The sequence below is a fragment of the Eutrigla gurnardus genome, assembly GCF_963514095.1.
Source record: "Eutrigla gurnardus genome assembly, chromosome: 4".
In the NCBI taxonomy this organism is placed as follows: Eukaryota; Metazoa; Chordata; class Actinopteri; order Perciformes; family Triglidae; genus Eutrigla; species Eutrigla gurnardus.
The window spans coordinates 22,047,752-22,066,536 of record NC_139918.1 but is presented as its reverse complement, the minus strand read 5'-3'; the positions used below and the strand labels follow the sequence as shown (position 1 = coordinate 22,066,536).

At 40.9% G+C, this 18,785-nt stretch overlaps 5 protein-coding genes across 9 annotated transcripts; 3 read left to right on the top strand and 2 right to left on the bottom strand.

Annotated features, from left to right (window-relative positions):
* The first annotated feature begins 567 nt into the window (after window positions 1-567).
* On the top strand, window positions 568-4,017 carry cdcp2 (CUB domain containing protein 2). The gene is made up of 6 exons (XM_084008664.1): window positions 568-797; window positions 1,049-1,396; window positions 1,496-1,837; window positions 2,614-2,967; window positions 3,187-3,365; window positions 3,487-4,017. The coding sequence occupies exons 1-6, from the start codon at window positions 731-733 to the stop codon at window positions 3,790-3,792; spliced, it is 1,596 nt and encodes a 531-aa protein (XP_083864790.1). The 5' UTR covers window positions 568-730; the 3' UTR covers window positions 3,793-4,017.
* Window positions 3,957-6,390, bottom strand: tceanc2 (transcription elongation factor A (SII) N-terminal and central domain containing 2). Its single transcript, XM_084008687.1, has 4 exons — window positions 5,728-6,390; window positions 5,497-5,638; window positions 4,505-4,698; window positions 3,957-4,326 (listed from the first exon to the last, which is right to left on the bottom strand). The coding sequence occupies exons 1-4, from the start codon at window positions 5,824-5,826 to the stop codon at window positions 4,138-4,140; spliced, it is 624 nt and encodes a 207-aa protein (XP_083864813.1). The 5' UTR covers window positions 5,827-6,390; the 3' UTR covers window positions 3,957-4,137.
* A 368-nt stretch (window positions 6,391-6,758) lies between these two features.
* Window positions 6,759-9,892, top strand: tmem59 (transmembrane protein 59). 2 transcript variants are annotated; one of them, XM_084008681.1, is made up of 8 exons: window positions 6,759-6,992; window positions 7,216-7,321; window positions 7,537-7,631; window positions 7,724-7,876; window positions 8,012-8,054; window positions 8,803-8,923; window positions 9,010-9,127; window positions 9,261-9,892. In XM_084008681.1, exons 1-8 carry the CDS (start codon window positions 6,837-6,839, stop codon window positions 9,411-9,413), a joined length of 945 nt encoding a protein of 314 aa, XP_083864807.1. In that variant the 5' UTR covers window positions 6,759-6,836; the 3' UTR covers window positions 9,414-9,892. The 2 variants fall into 2 exon arrangements, with proteins under 2 accessions (XP_083864807.1, XP_083864806.1); XM_084008680.1 differs by having other exon boundaries at window positions 7,982-8,054.
* Window positions 9,893-10,181: 289 nt separating this feature from the next.
* lrrc42 (leucine rich repeat containing 42) lies at window positions 10,182-13,546 on the bottom strand. 4 transcript variants are annotated; one of them, XM_084007483.1, is made up of 7 exons: window positions 12,840-13,546; window positions 12,271-12,402; window positions 12,063-12,181; window positions 11,860-11,954; window positions 11,650-11,763; window positions 11,467-11,551; window positions 10,182-11,373 (listed from the first exon to the last, which is right to left on the bottom strand). In XM_084007483.1, the coding sequence occupies exons 1-7, from the start codon at window positions 13,226-13,228 to the stop codon at window positions 11,078-11,080; spliced, it is 1,230 nt and encodes a 409-aa protein (XP_083863609.1). In that variant the 5' UTR covers window positions 13,229-13,546; the 3' UTR covers window positions 10,182-11,077. The 4 variants fall into 4 exon arrangements, with proteins under 4 accessions (XP_083863609.1, XP_083863608.1, XP_083863611.1 ...); XM_084007482.1 differs by having other exon boundaries at window positions 10,184-11,373; window positions 12,063-12,184; XM_084007485.1 differs by having other exon boundaries at window positions 10,184-11,373; window positions 11,869-11,954.
* Window positions 13,547-13,744: 198 nt separating this feature from the next.
* yipf1 (Yip1 domain family, member 1) lies at window positions 13,745-18,099 on the top strand. Its single transcript, XM_084008145.1, has 10 exons — window positions 13,745-13,838; window positions 14,124-14,235; window positions 14,447-14,601; window positions 14,720-14,800; window positions 14,918-15,005; window positions 15,173-15,289; window positions 15,395-15,561; window positions 16,233-16,415; window positions 17,097-17,200; window positions 17,493-18,099. The coding sequence occupies exons 2-9, from the start codon at window positions 14,202-14,204 to the stop codon at window positions 17,178-17,180; spliced, it is 909 nt and encodes a 302-aa protein (XP_083864271.1). The 5' UTR covers window positions 13,745-13,838; window positions 14,124-14,201; the 3' UTR covers window positions 17,181-17,200; window positions 17,493-18,099.
* The last annotated feature ends 686 nt before the right edge of the window (window positions 18,100-18,785 follow it).

Sequence of the window (18,785 nt, the reverse complement as noted above, 5' to 3'; positions counted from 1 at the left end):
TCTTAATCTATTTAACCTCCTTTGTTGATGCATGGACTTTAGTTTGTACTTTTCTGCCTTCTCCGCCAGGTCACCAACGCAAAAGAGGTTTTTATCTCAATTGGTTTTACCTGGATAAATAAAGGTTAAATACATTTTTAAAAATCCAAATAGGCTGAGATGTTTATCTTTTTTTTCTTACTAGCCACATCTAACACAGCGGTGCATTTCTTCATTAGAAGTCCATTCAAAGTTAAGATGTTGCTGCCTTTCTAAGCTGCCATTACACAAAGAATAAAAACCTGCACAGAGCCACAACAACACCAGTCTTCTCTCCCTCACATCGCTCTGATGAAGCCATTTATACTGGTGACAAATGTGATCCGCCTCTCTTTCTTCCTGTCTCTTTATCAGCTCCACTTGCAGCTCTTGTTCAGTGTGTGTGTGTGTGTGTGTGTGTGTGTGTGTGTGTAACCATCATTAAAAATGTATGGCATCCCTCCAAACAGTGTCCTTACAAGCCACTCATGCTCATTGGATATCAGTCATTAAAATTTAGCGAAGAGGGCAAAGCATGGCCTACACAGGTATCAAGTTTCTCATTCAGGCAGCGGATGAATTTTTCAAAGTCCTATTACCTCTACAGGCATCACTGCTGATGTCTCAAGGCTGTGCGCTCTGACACTGCCGTTGTTTGTCTCCGCCGGTATTGTCGCTAAGGCGTGACAAAAGCCGAATCAACAATAACAACATGAGTCTCTGGGTGGCTATACTGATTCATTTACTACTGCGTGTCGACAAGGCTGATTCTAAAAAAGGTGAGTTGCTATTTGTTATCTTGATGGAGCAAAGCTTAAATTTGATGGAAGTGCTTTATCTTGCAGGGACTGTATATACTGGAAAAAGTTGGCTCTCGATTGTTCAATGTCAGCTTTTAATGCACTTTTCAAGGGGTTGTACCAGGTTGCTGGAAAAAAAAAGGCAAATAAATAACAACAGCAAGGAAAGAGCCATGAATCGTATACAGTATATTTTTTCTCTTGAATTTAAATCTTTTTTCTATTATAAGGTGTCAAATGTGGAGGAATCCTCTCTGCTCCATCTGGCAACATCTCCAGTCCAAACTTCCCAGGCCTGTATCCCTACAACATCGACTGCTCCTGGCTAATCGTGGTGGCAGAGGGCTCCTCCGTTCTCCTCACCTTTCACCACTTTGAGCTGGAGTACCATGCACACTGCGCTTACGACTACATCAAGATCTACAACGGCATATCCGCCGATGAGGGCAACCTTCTCGGGACATTTTGCGGCGACATCTCCCCTCCGCAGTTCACCTCTTCTTGGAACGTCATGTCCATCATCTTCCATTCAGATCGCCACGTGGCTTACAGGGGCTTCAGTGTTGGCTACAGGAAAGGTAGCCTGTTGCATTTGCTGCAATACCACAGGGAGGGGTGGGCTTTACTGTTGTGTTGTTTGATTTTAAAAAGAGTTTTCTTCCTTCTGTCCTTTCCAGATATGTGCGGTGGAGTGCTAACTGGCCTGTCGGGTGTGATCTCCAGCCCAGGCTACCCTCAGGAGTACAGCAACACTGCTGACTGCTCCTGGGCCATCCACGTGTCCAACACCAGCGTGGTCACCTTGGTCTTCTTGGACTTCCAGCTGGAAAACAACGAGGGATGTAATTTTGACTTTGTCGCCTTGTTTGATGGGCCGACAGTCACCCATCGCCACCTTGGCAAATACTGCGGGGCTGATAAACCCCCCAACGTAGTCACCACCTCCAACCACCTTCTGGTTCTCTTCAAGTCTGACTTCAACATTGGTGGGCGTGGCTTCAAGGCCTACTATTACTCAGGTACAAAAGTTGGATGGGATTAGCTGCATTACCAAACCCTCATGCCTTTCTTGTTGTTTTTTTTATTTTTTTACTTTGTTTTATAGGGTTAGGGTTAGGGTTAAACTTCAGCAATAGGAAATGAAAAAAGAGCAGTTACTTTGTCAGATTCTGTCAGGTTTACATGAAGCAACCTTTTCAGAACAGAACAGAAACACTACCATGAAATCTAAGAAAGACGGGGGGAAAAACACATTCAATTATACTGGTTTAAAACAAGACAAGAACAGAACCTGTCATCTGATGACATGAAAATTGAACACCTCACTGTACAAAGATTCATCTCTGAATAGGGAAGAGCTTGTCACCCCTCTCGCACCTTCCATACCACGTACAAGAAAGAGTTCCCAAATTATAATCCTTGGGGGTTCTAGCCGAAGCCCAGATTTGAATTAAATTAAAACACTGTAGAACTTTAAGACAGCTGATCAACATTTGACCTTGTCGGCCATAGACCAATTGGCCAGAAGGTGAAAATGCAAAGAGATATAGGAGAAGATTTATACCACAAATGAGTGTGGCATCGATCCTCTCATCTCACTCTAATAAACATTTTCCTAAAATGTGAAACTAGTCCTTTAATTTGTGGAGGAGTTATCTTATTTTGACCAGTGAGATTCTTCTATACACATTGACTTTTACTATGGTGAGAGTCATTTATATCACACAGTGTATGCAGTATCCTATAACCCCAATAGTGAACTATACTCATCAATGTATCTGATCAACTTTAACAGGTGAATGCCAGCAGGTCCTCTCAGCTGTAAATGGCAACTTCAGCAGCCCGCATTTCCCAAACATCTACCCAAATAACATCAACTGCCACTGGAGCGTCACTTTAGCAGCTGGGTACCGCATCAAGCTCTTCTTCCCCGTCATGGACTTGGAAGACCGCAACAGCCTGTCAGACGAGTGTGACTACGACTCCGTGGCGGTCTACGACGGGGGCAGTCAGACGGACCCCCAGCTGGGCCGCTGGTGTGGCAGGGAGCAGCCTCCCTTTCTTGTCTCCAAGGGCAACAAGATACTGGTGGTCCTCAGCACGGACAGAAACGAGGCTCACCGAGGGTTCACCGCTTCTTACCTTGGAGGTAAATGTTCCCTGTGTAGTTAATTCCACTTTAATTACTGTGGGTGCTGTGGTCATGCACACCCTACTGCTTACAATTGTCACAGTCTTAAATGTCAGCTAAACAGATTATTACTCTCATTGCCTAAAATGCAGAACATTTACTCTTTCCCATGTCATTCAAAAAGCATGTACTGTCCCCCCCCCCCCCCCCCCCCCGCCCCCTCCCCCTCAATCCAAGTGGTGCCTGTAAACATTAGCTGCACCAGATCAGAATTCACCATATTGATACCACAGCAGTCCTTACCTCAGCTGGACCGCGAGAGCATCTACCTGGGAGACCCAACCTGCACGGCCCAGTTGACAGCCACCTCCTATAAGATACTTGCTCAGTTTGTCAACTGCGGGACTGCTGGTCAGGTGACTAGACACAGTCTCATATCACTTACTGGGTGCATCACAATGATTTACCATACTTCAGCTGTCGGAAGACATTGATTCTAGACAGGCCATTAATATTGCAACTCCCGATTCATTGCAGAAATATCGGAACATCACCGTGCTGGTAAACAAACTCTACATTGATTTCTCTGACGGGAAGCAGCAGAATGTGCAGGAATATAAAGTGCAGTGTGACGCCCTGCGGAAGATCGCATCGGTGTCCATCATTACGGCAGAGGAGCGTCGCCTCGAGGAGCAGGCCCAGCAAACTGACAATGGCAGCAGTGACAGTGAAGAGGATCCAGAGGCTGTGTCTCATGACTTCAGCGATATCGTGTTCATTAGCATCTGCGTTTTGGCCGTGATTCTCATGGTGATAGCCATCGTTTGGCTGGTGCTGCTTTAGTAATATATAGGGTCTTAAGAAAGGACTTATGTTGTCATATTTTTCAATTATATTTTGTAGTATAAAAACAGATCATCAACCAAAAAAAAAAACCTGATGGCAATTCAAGTAGAAAGGAATGACATTCTCATTACAACAATACATTGAACGTTCTTGACTGTGATTTACATGCATTTTTTAAAACGGTGTGAGAGTGCTAATGTGCCACTAAGTAAAAAAAAAATATATATATATATTTCCTTTACAGACAATAAACATGGTTTTAAAATGTAAAAATGTTCATACATCAACGGAAGCTTGACATATTTCAAGTAAAATAATCAGAATACCAGTCTTCAAGACCAGTTATTTCTTGTATTTAGCCACCAACTGGTTGACTGACATTGTGTTGTCCTTAACTTGAGTTCTGATATCAGGGTTGTGCTTGAAGGCAAACACCAGTGCTCGAACCGTCCGTCTGTATGAACTGCTGACTAACCGGGAGCTCTGGTGAAACACTTCTCTCTCAATGTTGTCTAGAAGACCCGAATCCTCCTGTAGGTCAGATAAGAAAAGAAAAAAAGGGACAACACAAGCATAAGCAAACGGATAAATGAGTACTAGTTTTTTTAAATATTATATCAATTTATATTCCAAAGAATATAACCAATGTAAATTAGAATTGGGATGAGTAGAACTCATTATTGGACTCCACTCAGGCAGTCTTTCTCACCTTGACCTCCAGGGCTTCAGACATTAGTCTTCTAGCGTTGCTCCTGAGTCCTTCAGATTGTTTATCGGAGCGCACTTCAATAGACGGCTTATTGGAATTCTCCTCGATGAAAGTCCTCCACTCAGTGTAAACCTTTGCTGCCATTGAACTCACCTCGGGGTCCAGATGCCGCCGTGTTTTGTTGACAGTGTGACCTTAGAGGTTTAAATTAAAAAACATTATCAATATGACCTTTAATACAGTATAACGGTCTAACTTTACTTATGTGCACTAGATTCTATGATACTGCTACCTCAACAGCAGATAAACTACTATACCGTATAGTGTTTATATATACACATTATGTTCAAACATTACTTTGTTACATTTATTGGCATTATTTTATACTGATATACAACTTATTTGACTCTAACTTTCCTGACTATTGTGAAGCAACTGCAGCTGTATAACTTCCCGAGGGATTACCATATAATTCTGATTCTAATTGCCACAAATATTTTTGAACATATAAATAAATGCGAATGTGATCGCAAAACTACACGATAGCCTACAGATCGTGTCTAACAGGGTGTAACTTTTTCTATGTCTTCCTGTCAAATCTAGAATGGCCGATTGAAACTATCTGACTGGAGCTCAGCTTTTAGGCCCCGCCTCCTGCTGCTGCCGCTTGCTCTACTTTCCAGGCGCAGTTCATCTTGAACTAGCCTATTTTTTAAAATATTTTTTTCAGAGCATTTAATTTATTCATTGCTATTGGTATGTTACTAGGATTTAAAGTAATATAAGAGAAAGTTTTTTTTCTGAATAGAATGACCTACTCAACCTTTAAGATAGAAATTGCTGCTGCAAGAAGAGACAACTCGAGACTTGTAACCATGCAGTGTACAGTATATGGCCTGTTCATTAAACTGTATTGAAAATAATAAAATAGAACCTTTTTACGACTTTACAGTACGTGTTTATGCTTTTCATGTAAATAACATTGACTCTACCTATTTTAGTCGACTTGAGCACCTCCCTGGACGGGATCTTCTTGCTCAGCTCCGTCAGTGCAGTCAGCAGGTTGTCCTTACTCTGCTCCGGCAGCTCCAACATGGACTTGCAGCGCATGATGTCCTCAATGACGACCACTCTCTGTAACAATGCAAACACATGGCCTCACGAGTGGCTGGAGCTTCAGTTGTCACACAACAACGATGACTTTAAAAGGACCGATTGCTCACCTTTAAAGATTCAATTGTAGCTTGTTTGTAAACTTTCCCGTTGCTTGTCGATTTTTTCGGCGTCCCTCCCTTGGGAAGCCGAACTACAAACTTGTCCATCTCCAAAATACAAAGTAGCAAGCCACACAAACGTTTGTAGACTGGTTGGTTTTGACGAATAATAACTATCAGGTCAGGAGGAGGATGCAAGGACCACCGGTGCTAACTGCTATTAGCGGTTAGCTACCTGATTATCGTTACCTAGCTAACAGCAATCCCCGTTTGAGATTCTATGAATCAAACGCTTTGCTAGCTTGGTTGAACTCATCCGTTCATACTTCACTAATTTATCGCTGCCTGTATAACTGCAACGGTGACTAATCTGGTTTGTAAAGTAAGCTAGCTGCAGCTGAGTGTTGGGATGGTAAACAGCGACCAATGTTGCCTTTTGCGCGGTCGGAAATAACACATCCGAATCTAACAACATGTGAAATAAGGAAAGTAGAGCGTTTTAGGCATGGTAGACAATTAAATAAATTAATGAATAAATATCATTCATATTAACTATTAACAAAATAAATTCTACTACCACGACTTCTACTACTAAATATGTGCAAATTGTGTCCGCATCCGATTATACAAATTATTTATTTCACACTCAAATGCAGTTGTTTGGATGCGATGTGCAAAAATATTCTGCACTAAACTTAGTTTACTCATATTATTATTTTATATTATATGTGCTGCTACAGAACGTATTTCTGTCGATATTGATTTGATAGGGTAATAAAACAACATACATGTCCAATTAGACACAAAACCAAGAACAAAAACAACAGAATCGAACAAGCAGGGGACAACAAAACGAAATGAACTACAAATACCATGCAACTCAAACGTGTATGCATGAAATTGAAGTGAGGCACTAAAAATTACCCTAATAGTTAATACTTCTTATTTCCAAAGTGGTCGATTTTATACTACTACATTCGATTGATTGGGGAGATTACGATTACCCTTGAACGCAGCTAAAACATTTAGCGACAGTCTCGCGGAGTTCTCGCGATACCACAGAGCGATTAAGGAGGAGGAAGAAGAGCGTGTTGTTTGTTTAGGTTTTCGCAGACAAAATGGGGACTCCCTGCTCCTTTGTCTCCGTGTTGGGACTGTTCGTCCTGTTTGCGTTCACGTCGGCCTCTAAAGACGTGTTCGACAGCGTGCTGGGAAACACCGCATCCTGCCACAAGTCATGTGAAATGACATACAGTTTGCACACGTATCCGCGGGTGAGTACTGCTCGATTAGGAAAAGCCATGTCTGCTGGCGTCAACGTAGCTAACGTTTGGGAACTTGACGAGGCTAAAGTTGGCCTTACGTATCCGCGTTGTTCCAACGGCTTCTATTTAAAATTAACGGGTTGCTTTTATGTGAGAAGTGACAGTGAGTCATCTTTCCTGGTTGTTGTTGCTGCTGTGTCGAGGCTCTCACCTGATCCTGTTTGCTTTGTAGGAGGAAGAACTCTACGCCTGTCAGAGAGGTTGTCGTCTGTTTTCCATTTGTCAATTCGTGCGTGACAGCGAAGATCTGAATCAGACGAAATCCGAATGCGAATCAAGTGAGCTATGCACCCGAGCCCTTGGCCTATTTACTTCACCAATGCACAGTGGTGTCCGTGTTATCATCCATTGAGCTATAAACAGTTATAATGCATATATAATCAGCCCCACGTGTACACGCCCAATTCCATAATACATGAACTTCTTGCATTCCGTTTATCTGCAATCCTGTTATACCATAATGTTGCCTCTCACCGCCTCAAAACTCCCACAGCCTGTCGCGAAGCCTACACCCATTCTGATGAGCAGTATGCATGCAACCTGGGGTGCCAGAATCAGCTTCCGTTTGCTGAGCAACGCCATGAGCAGGTAGAATAATCACTCGGTGGTCTGAATGGATGTACAGATCTCTTAATAAAGAACAATGTACTCAGTATTTCTTGATCCGCCCCCCCCCCCAGTTAGAGGCCATGATGCCCAGGATTCACCTGCTGTACCCACTGACTCTGGTCAGAGGGTTTTGGGAGGACGTAATGAGTCAGGCCCACAGCTTCATCACATCCTCGTGGACATTCTACCTCCAGGCCGACGATGGAAAAGTTGTCATTTTCCAGGTAATGCTCTGAGTGTGTTGGAGGAGAAAACTAGGTGATCTCATCCAACATTCTGTCATGTATAAAGAAACACACTGCAGAATCTGGCTATCTTCTGTTTAACAGACTGAACCCCAAGTTAAATTTTTCTCCCAGTTTGAAGTGGAAAAAGACGTTGGAGAGGAGCCACTGAAGAGCTGTAAGTCCTCCAATCTTTTTTCTTAAAATCCACATAATGGATAAAGTTGGTGATATTTGTTATTGTTATTTTTTTAAACAGTAATGCATGTATCTTTACAAGTATTGCTTGTATATAAGAACCTGATTAGGTGTTATCATCTCTGCAATAGACCTCCATTGTCCCCAACAAATTAATTGTTTTCTCTTGTTTAAGTAAGATTTCCTAAAATCTATAGTGCCCAGCTGTTTTAGAACATGTCTGAGCCATGGGAGTGAAGGATTGGAAGGAGAAGGAGAAAAGCTGGCAGTCATGTTGAGAGGGGAATTGCAATTTTAATTGTAGACTTAATTTTCAGTCAGTCTCTTCAAAGACATTCACAGGAATGCACTTGTTCACATGGGAAGTGCCAGAAATGGTCGTCTACAGAATAAGCAAAAGAGAGCTTGAGAGACAAGTTCAAACCCCAGCTGCTTTCTCACCTACATATGGCTGACCATTGATGGTGTGAAGTGGTTGGGAAGGTCAGATCACAGATTTAGGGAATGTCACAGAAAAGATTGGACACAGCCCTAATACGACAGAAAGGTGTGCAGGAAGCGGTAGTCTAAAGTTCAGATGGAGTGCCACAGACAGGGTAGTGCAAGGGACAAAAACCATGCTATTAAAATACCTACATCAAGGGTATATTTCACAATCCACAAGGTAAATAAACGGATAAGGTGTGTCCACAGTCCATGTCAAGTAACTTTTATTTCTCATATTTAAGTCCCCGGGATGAGCCCAGTTTACAAAGAATACCAGCGCACTTTAATCCAGGAGAGGGACAGGGATCTGACCGGGGAACGCAGCTATGACGACGAATACAACCTCTTCAACTGTCTTTCCAGGTTGGTTACATATTTATCTATTACGTCAAGGAAATAAATGGTTTCCTTTTCAATCGTAGAGCATGACATGAACATTTTCTCCTCAGAAACCCTTGGCTCCCAGGCTGGATCCTAACCACAACTCTGATCCTATCTGTGCTGGTCCTGATCTGGATCTGCTGTGCCACTGTGGCCACTGCTGTGGACCAGTATGTACCTGCTGAGGTAAGTTTTAATTTTCACATTATAATTAAGTGGATGATTGTGGTCATATTCAAAGTTGCAATTATCTTTACTTTTGAGTAATGAAAATGCTGACAATGTTGAAGCCAAAGCTTTTTTCTTCTTCTTCTTACAGAAATTGAGCATCTATGGTGACAGGGAGTACATGAAGGAACCGAAACTGACTCCATACCCAGCATCCTCCCTGCTGATCATTACCTCCAAAGGGTCAGAGGACGAGGCTGGGCCACTCCCTTCCAAAGTCAACCTCGGCCAGTCCAACATCTAGAAGCCAAAGCTGAAGTAGAAAAGGGATTTCCTCTTTTATGAATATTATTTAGTTGATTTTTATCCTCTGGCACGGGACTTGTGCTTCTTGTGGGCTAAACAGGAATAACTACTTGCATTTTTGTATTCCAGATTTACTGTCTTGTCTCCCTTTTTGATGCTTTTAAAATTGGAGTGATGAAAAGGTATTTTTTTTCTGTATATTGGTATAATTGAGGCATTATAGTATATGGCAGTACAAGTAAAATATATTTTGGGATTTTTCTTTAATTCCGATTAGCTATCTGTTGATGAATGATGGTTAAATTAACTCTTTGTGACTTGAAGTGATTTTAACCCATACCCTCAGTTTTTGGTAAAATAAATACATTTCTATGCTCTTAATTTCAATTAATTGTGACGGTACACACAGTAGGTCTTTCCTTCTTCACTGTTGTCTGCTCTCATAATGATGATCAGAATTAAACACGATGGAGTGAAGTTGTTGACATGGGTGTATTTTTTTTTTCCTCCCAATCTTTATATACTGTAGCAAACGTAAGTCTATCAGTGAACCGTTTTGTTCAACACAAGAATGAAGCTCTAGGATCAATCAGTGCAATCATACATGCAATACTGCAGACAGATGGGATAACTGAGGTGGTTTCATGATTTCTGTAATACGGTAGTGAAATTTTCACCAATGAATCATCACACAACTTGCTTAATGCAGGAAGTGAAATGAGAAATCTTGAGTCTAAAAATCCCAGCTGTTATTGTATGAATGTCCTCAATATGTGATCGTTTAAATGATTGTGGGCTGCTTTTGAGTGACATGTCAGACGCAGCAGAATCTGTTCAGGGCCTACGGGCAGAAATGATCCGCCAGGTTTCCTATGAACCCTGTTTTCCTTACATGCTTTGTGCTGTGTGCAGTGTTTTTGTGTTGGAATCCTACCTTGCCTCTGGGTTTAGGTACAGTGGAACTGCACCAATTTGCACATCAAAGTCTATTTTCAGCTCTTGGGGAATACTATTGCATGTGGAGAAAGTTGGTTGAAGCTTTTTGTGACTAGAGCGATGATGTTTTAGATAGAACTGACCTTAACCAGACCTCTGTAACTGGCCATCGTGTGATCAACAGCGTAATAGGAGTGAAATGCTAATTTGGTGCTGAATTATTTTACCACAGTAATTTGGAAATATGCGACATATGAGCACAGCAATTTTGGCAACCTCTTCCAAACGAGGCTGCAAGATTAGGTAATAAGGCAGCCACTTGGAGGTTCTTCATCATGTCTCTTGAGGTTTAGTGCTGCATATTCCCAAACAAATTCTCAATTAAATTAGCATAAAACCAGTTCACACACCAAGTATGGAGCTGCTCCAGGGCAGTTTTGCACAGTTATTGATGTAATTAGCCTACAACGCTGCTATATTTGGACTTATCTAAAAAAAATCAATTGGGTTGTGTTTTGCAAACAACAAAATGTCAGGCAAGGACGTAGACACATACAACATACCAAACTTTATTTATAAAAAATACATATACAACACAACCCAAATTCAAGAAAAGTTTACAGATGTCGAGTTTGAATCATCTCTGAAGATAGTGTCCATTTGAATATTACCAGTTAACCGACACACTCGAGCTGCTCTCTGTTGAATGCTTCGTGGAAACATGCCTCAGTAGCTGTTCAACAGGTCAATGTCTTCTGCAGTAAGAGCTGATGAGGACAGACGCTTTGCTGGAGGACTTGGTTGCGAACTGTGACACCTTTCTGACTGACGCTGCCTTTTTTTGATATTGTACCAGGAAGGCTTAGCGTGACGGTTCGTTGTGGGAGGAGTCTGTTTCTGTGGTATGTGACTGTTTGCTGCAGGTCTGAAGAAATGCAATGTCTCTTTCTTGGCCTCTTCCTCACGCTTACATACCAAAGGGGACGCATTCAGTACTTCTCTGACAAACTTCTGCCTGCCAACTAGAGAACAAAAAAATAAAAATAAAATACACTTTTAAGACCAGTTTCAATAATGTGTCATGATATTGTCTTAAAAAAATTGTATAAACTTACAAAAACGAAGTGCTGATGTTCTGGATTCATCAATTTTCTTCTGTTTTGGCATTTGTGAGCTGTTAGTCTCCCACTGGTTTACAACCTGAAAATGAAAGAATGCAACTCATAATATGATGTCAAACAGCCCGACCTACATCTGCCACATCCAGCCTAAATGAAAGAACATCTGACCATATTTACCTGCTCTGCCCAACCTTCCGTTTTACATCTTGCGTGATCAAAGATGTCCAGTGGTTCCTCAGAATAAGCGAGCCCCAACAGGTCCCATACGGACGTCTTCAATCCCGTGCCAAGCTGGTTATATTAAATAATACAAGATAAATAAATACAATTGTATGAAATACATTAAGATGTCAGCGTCACAATAAGATGCAGCCAAGTGTTACGCACAAGTCGTACCGTCAAACAGGTCCCAGACACATCAAGATTTTCAAGTTTGGGGAGGCACGTGAGGTATTTTAGAGCCCGCACTGAAATGGAGTTATCTGTACAAGAAACACAATAATTGACCAACATTATGGATGTCAGTTTGTTGTTGGTGGTATTTGCATTGCCACTATAATGTGACGGCAGATAATGTTGTGCTTACTTACAGGAAACATCAAGAAGCTGAAGACAGTCCAGTCCCTTCCCCAGCATCCGGATAGGTGCGGTCAATCGTTGTAGGCCGATATCTGACAGACTGTTACCACCAATGAATAGCTGAATGAGACTGCTGAAGACAAAAAGGCACACGTGTTAGTACACTTGCTTCTTAAATTCTTCACATTGAGTCTTTGGCACCGAGAGAGCATGCATTACCTTGTCAATGAGCTGGACGTTAGATGCTGGAAGATCACATGATCATCACCCAGTCTGCAGCCAAACAGATCTAAAGACTTCAAACTATGAAATGTTTTTATTTCATCCATCCTCTCGTGCAAGAGTGGAAATCTGCAGAAATGAAAGGGACGAGATGCTGTTGCTGTCTCTGGCAAAGAAAACTGTGAGGCTGGAGATACTTTGGAACTGGGGATGGGACGATATAGGATTTCATCGCGCATCGGGATAAAAAACACACAATAATGGATCGTGTTGAATTTCCATTATCGGGATAAATCGTAAATATTGTCACGATCGACTTTAAAAAGATGGCTAGCTCACTAGACCATATGATTCATGGGCATCTTATTTACAATTATTCTTCACTAAAAAGTCCACTCAGTCTTATCTGGGATGCAATAGAAATATTTGTTTCTCAACTAAAAGTAGTGATTCCAGTGTGTTCTAGTGCCATTTTAAGAGAGTAATATCGTGAATCGTTATTATTTTCGGCCCGGTTAATCGTGATACGAAATGTTCATATCGTCCCATGCCCAGTTATTACTCACCTATTTCTCAGACAGAGGGATCCAAGCACAATCTCCCCATATGCGTCACTGAATAACTGAAGGGCTTTTGGAGAAATGTTCGCGTTTAAAAATACACGATTCTCCTCAGCTGCTGCAAAAAGCCTGTCTCCTATTTGCTCGGGGAAGCCCACCAGAGAGTCCACATGGTGGATGTTGTCGGCAACAAACAACAGGGTGATGTCAAAGAGAGACTTTGTGGTGTATCGCAGACTGCCCTCTGCATTGTAGGTGAATATGAAATGCTCCTTTCGAAGCACAAACGGATTCGTCCTCCTGCACGACGACACTGGCTTTGGCTGTGCCAGGACTATGTCACTGACACGACGAAGGCTGCCCTTTTCTCGCACATAAATGGCGCTATTGTCCATACCAAAGTCGGACGTGTTAATATCCCCGTGACACGGACAAAAGGCATATACTTTTGGTCAGCTAGCCGGCTAAACAGCTGAAGCATTAAAAAAAAACTCAAGGTAGCTCGCAAGTTAGCTAATCCGTGGTGGTTGACTGAGCTAAAAACAAGACCAAAAAAGACTCCCAACACTAGTCTTAAAATACTAGTGTATTATCTTCTGTCGTTTTTCATCAACGTCGCTTCGTAGCGCCAGGTAATAAACCACTTGCGCGTTTTTACAAGTTTATTTAGAGTTCCTCGTAGCCTACCGTGCAAGTTACCGCTGTTGTGGTTCGTGCTTTACCACCTTCAAAATAAAAGTCCACTGCTAAGTTGAAGCTAATTTCAAGATACAAAATTACACAATAATTAATAAAAAAAACACCACAAAAATACACGCTTTAAAGCACGATGTGTAACATATCATGACGCAATTAAGGCCATGTTAAAATCATAAAGCGTCAACCAGACGCTTACTTTGAAAATGTTTAGAAACAGGAAGGAGTCTTGTTTACATGACTAGCATGTCCTCTTCGAGATAAAGCGAACCTAGCTGAGATAAGTGAAATGATTTTTAGGCTGTTTTGGTAAGTTAAAGCAAATGGCCGGAGTTCATTCTATATTCCCCTCTGCTAAAGTAACGTTTGGTAGTTTGCCAATGATAATTGTTCGTGAGCTGTCAAGTAGCTAAGAAACTGTTGGTTTGGTGGCTAATTCAAGCTAATGTATATGTATAACGTGGTTTCCCTTTTCCCGCATTGCTCATAGTTTGCAACGTTTTAATTTGAACTAACGGACGTGGAAGGGATAATTAGGTCGAGGGGCGTACTTGCTTACTTTCTAAGTGTTACTTGTTTTTTTTTCCTCCACAGTTTTCTCAAATAAAGTTGTCCAACTTCCTGATACGTTGACGTAAGGCGATCCACGTCACGGAGAGTACATCTGTGTCAATGGCGTCCTCCAATGATCCATTCCAATTTCAAGGTAAGGCGTCCTCCACAGTATTTTTTGTTTGATTAGCAAATTAATAGTGGTATTTTTTCTATAATTTACGCTGCTCTTCCCCAGTCGCTATGGCATCTGCCACCCACATCTCTGAGATATCTTCCTATGCTGCACACAACTCATAGTTCACTCAAAAACTGTCCAAATTAAATTGGATTAATCTTCTCATTTATCCATGTTATGAAATTAGAATTTGAAGAAGCCGGTAATCTGTTGGAAGCCAACAGAGATGCAATCACCATTAGCATTGAGGATGACGATATCAAACCTGAGAAGCAGAGACAAGCTGCTGGTTTCACTCCTGATGGTCATGACGAGGACCCACTTGGTGATGATACAACTGAGGTCTGCACAAGATCCCCTTTTTTTTTTTTTTTTTTTGCATTTCCTACTACTAAATGTGGTTGCATCAAATATTTTACTTTATTAATTTTGCTTTTCTTTGTTTTCTTTTCAATTCAAGCTTCTCTCCGGGCAAAAGAAAAATGCCCCTTTCTGGACATTTGAGTACTACCAAAAGTTTTTTGACATCGAGACCCATCACGTAATATATTTACGCCTTATTTTGTATTTTGATTACTCATTTTTTCGTGTGGATTGCTTCAGAGCGAAAGTAGCTTCGATTAGCTAACATGTGCAATGTAAATAACATTTCTTTCAGGTGAAGGAAAGAATCATTGGATCAATGTTGCCGTGGCCTGGAAAGAACTTCATTCACGTCCACCTTCGTAGAAATCCTGATCTTTATGGTAAGCAACTTAAACGTTCATGTCCTTAGAGTTTGTCAGACATGTTTGGTTTTGGAGAATTAGCGGAAATTGTTCTTAAATATTGTAATATTTGCAGCAAATGTTGTTTAAAGAAACCTAATAGGCACACAAACTGAAGTTCTAATGCTCGATGTGTGTGCTTTCAGGACCATTCTGGATTTGCACCACCCTTGTGTTTGCTATCGCCATAAGTGGAAACATATCAAACTTTCTGGTGCACTTAGGCAAGCCAAACTTCAAGTATACCCCAGAGTTTCAAAAAGGTAAGTTGTTATTCTTTGGTATTCGTGGCTCACTTGTTCAGTTTGAATGTAAAAGGAGACTGTTCATTTTTGCTTAAACACTGTTTAATTGTTGTTGTTTTATAGTGACAATAGCTGCAACAGCGATCTTCAGCTATGCTTGGTTTGTGCCCCTTGCCCTGTGGGGTTTCCTGCTATGGAGAAACAACAAGATCATGAACTTAGTGTCATACTCCTTCATGGAGATTGTCTGTGTGTATGGATATTCCCTTGCGATTTACATACCAGCAGTGGTAAGAGTTGCAATTTTTATCTCAGAATATCAGGTGTACAAGTCTTAGTCTGTGGCACTCAACCCCAAGCTCACCGGTTCCTATTGAAGATAACCTTTTTAATAAAGATGGGTGACATAATCATAGTTTAATTAAAAAAAAAAAAAAAGGCTCAGTAATTTTTAATAACGAAGTGTGGCACTGCAGTCTTTAAGCAAACATTACTCAAACGAGTGCAAACGGTGCATTCAGCTGTGGATTCATTGGTGTAATAATGAATACTTAATGAGAGCAGGACGGTGTATGTGGGATTGGGTACACAGACAAGAGTTGTTAGTCGAATCAGTTAATTTTTTATTTGTTTATAACAAGAAAATATAGACTATCACCAGACTTGTATAAAACATTGTGATAACATTCACCTCTGTAAAATGTAATATTTGGTGCCTTTCTACACATCATATAGTTAATTTTTGAAAACGCCATGTGAATTCAGTTTACAACACTGTACTGCCTAATTGCATTGCATGTAGCCTAATACAACACATTGTTACCTTCCCTTACAAATCATGACAGTTGATTAATACTTATTTCCCCCTGTATCATGAATACATTTAGAGCATTGATTGTGTCTAATAATTCTCATAAATGCAGACACATATTATATAATGCACTGCTGTTTCCTGAATAAGGTCCTTTGGATTCTCCCATATGAATGGGTGAGGTGGTGCTCCATCGTCGTGGCTCTCTGCCTCTCTGGCTCAGTTCTGGTGATGACTTTCTGGCCTGCAGTCAGGGATGACCACCCCAAAGTTATCATAGCAATCATGTCGGCCATTGTCGTGCTCAATGTCCTGCTTGCTGTTGGCTGTAAGGTAATTGTGCTCCCTATATTTATGATGCTACTTTGACATCACTTTGCGTTTAGGATTAATTGCACATTTGGGAGATATGGAAAATAAATCTGTTGGGAGAAACGAGATACAACATTCATTGTCCTGCTTTGGCAACTACGCCTTCATTAATCCAGTTGATTCAAGCTGCCTGTCCATCGTGGCGTAGATAACAACAATGATTGACCCACTCTCATTTGTCCTCGGCGATCTCAGTAGCATGACCAGGCTTTGACCCGGCTTGGCTATGTCAATCACGCTAAATGGCCATTTTTTGCGTGTCTCTCCCTGTGCGTTTCTGGAAAATGACAATACCTGATAGTGTCAAGTTTACTCCCTCTGGGGAGACTCTTCATTGGAAACTGTGACCGCATTGGCTAACTCATGTGAGAATGGGCCGTTAGTGCAATACTGTCAGTGGCACAGAGGTATCGTATATCTGGTCACATTCGTGTAATTAGTCTACAAAGTAAGCCTGTGTCTGAAGCTTGACCAAGATGGATGTATTGCAGGAATGATGTATTCTCTCTTGTAACACGGAACATTTACTGCACACTTACTCACAGACACGCTGGCTTTAGTTCTTGATTGATCAATAGTTTCTCTTTATGCTGTAATTGCTTTTTTTTGCTTTTACTTTACTCTCCTTCTTTGGTTTTTCAGGCCTATTTCTTCAGCACACCAGAACAAGTACTACCTGGCAATTCCTCTACAACAGTGGTTACCAAGGCACCATCTTCGACTTGAAAGCCTTTCATTTTCTAAAGGTAAACAATAGTGACCCAGAAGCTTTTTAAGCCATTGTCCAAATACAGTAATAGCCTGATACGTGTAAGGCATATTCCTCAAGCTTGTTCATTCTTTGCCTTTTGTACATTCACATTCATTGTAACAGGAATGATGACCTCCTACATTGTTGGCCTGTTTTATTGGCTTTGCCTCAAGCGTGTGTTTTCCCCCCCTGCTAGAGCAGAACATCTGATACCGGATTTCCTTTACATGATTTCTCCTTGTAGTGAAGTGCTATTCTTCTTCTTCTTCTTTTTTTTTAAATTGCAGGTTCTCCTGTTGCCTTATTAGAGAGAATTGGGTTGCCGTGGTGAAGTCATGGGGCGTCTGGATTTCACCTGCACTCGGACAATCTGGTTCAAGACCTTAATACCCAGTGTGCTTGCTTCAACTGCATGACCTCTGAAAATTAACACTGGTACTAAGTAGGTTCTTTCTAATGGGATGGGTTCTTAATTTCCTTAAAGATAAAGGGGGTGTGATGTTACGCAGTACATAATATAGCTTGTAGTATTGTAGCTTTCCTTTGTAGTTCTTATGTTTAAATATTTAGATGACCATTCATGCAGTAATGCCGGAGGCATCAAAGGCATTTTGTATATGCATTTTTTTATATTCCGTTAATTGGAACTGGATAGCATTCTTTCTGTAAAGAATATTCTGTATGAAAAGCACAACAATTAGGTGTTGGTAAGATATTTAAGGCTTGGATTAGTTATTGTATTTTCCTATAACTAATTTAACCGCAAGTGCCCTCAACTAATGCCAAAGACCAATTCTAAATGTCCAAGGCATTTACAATTTCTATAACCTTTTTTTTTTTATTAATTTGTTTTTATTGTGACAAATTGCATTTGATAAAATGTATGAAATTTAATATGTCTGTTCTCAATTGCATTCCACCTCTTTATTCCTAAATCATCATTAATAAAGGTGTTGTGATAATGTGTTGATAGTTAACCCGACGCATATGTTGGCATAAATTAAACTTCATGAACAGATTATTTACCCACTTGTCTTTGCACATTTAAGAAATAATTTCACATTTAGCAAATATGCTTATTTGCTTTTAATGTGTTACTTAACAAGTTTTTTTTTTTACGCCAAATTCTCACCAGGCAGTTGCGGAGTCTGGTTTGCAGAAATAATAAATTGTTCTGCAGCTGCGAGGTGAAGAAATAGTTTGTCACATATAGGAGCGTATTTCACCGCTAAAAGTTAAACAATCTCCATCTTTTGGTTTGGCTGAACTTCATTGCAGAATCTAAACAGCTACAGTTTGCTGATCTCAGAGCAGTAGCCGCCACAGGCTGCACATTGCTGCCGCTCGGTGTGGTTTCGGTGTTAGAGGTGCTGGTCGGTGGATTTTGTTACCTTTGGATAGAGCAGGCTAGCAGTTTCCCTATGTTTCCAGTCTTTATGTTCTCATCTAAATATTTCCCATTCAAATCTAAAATATGGAAAACCCTAGGCTAAAAACCCAACTGCTATTTAAATCAGTTTCTGTACAACTACAGTGTATGTTTGATTTCCTAAATCTTCTGGATTCTGAGTAGTGACTGT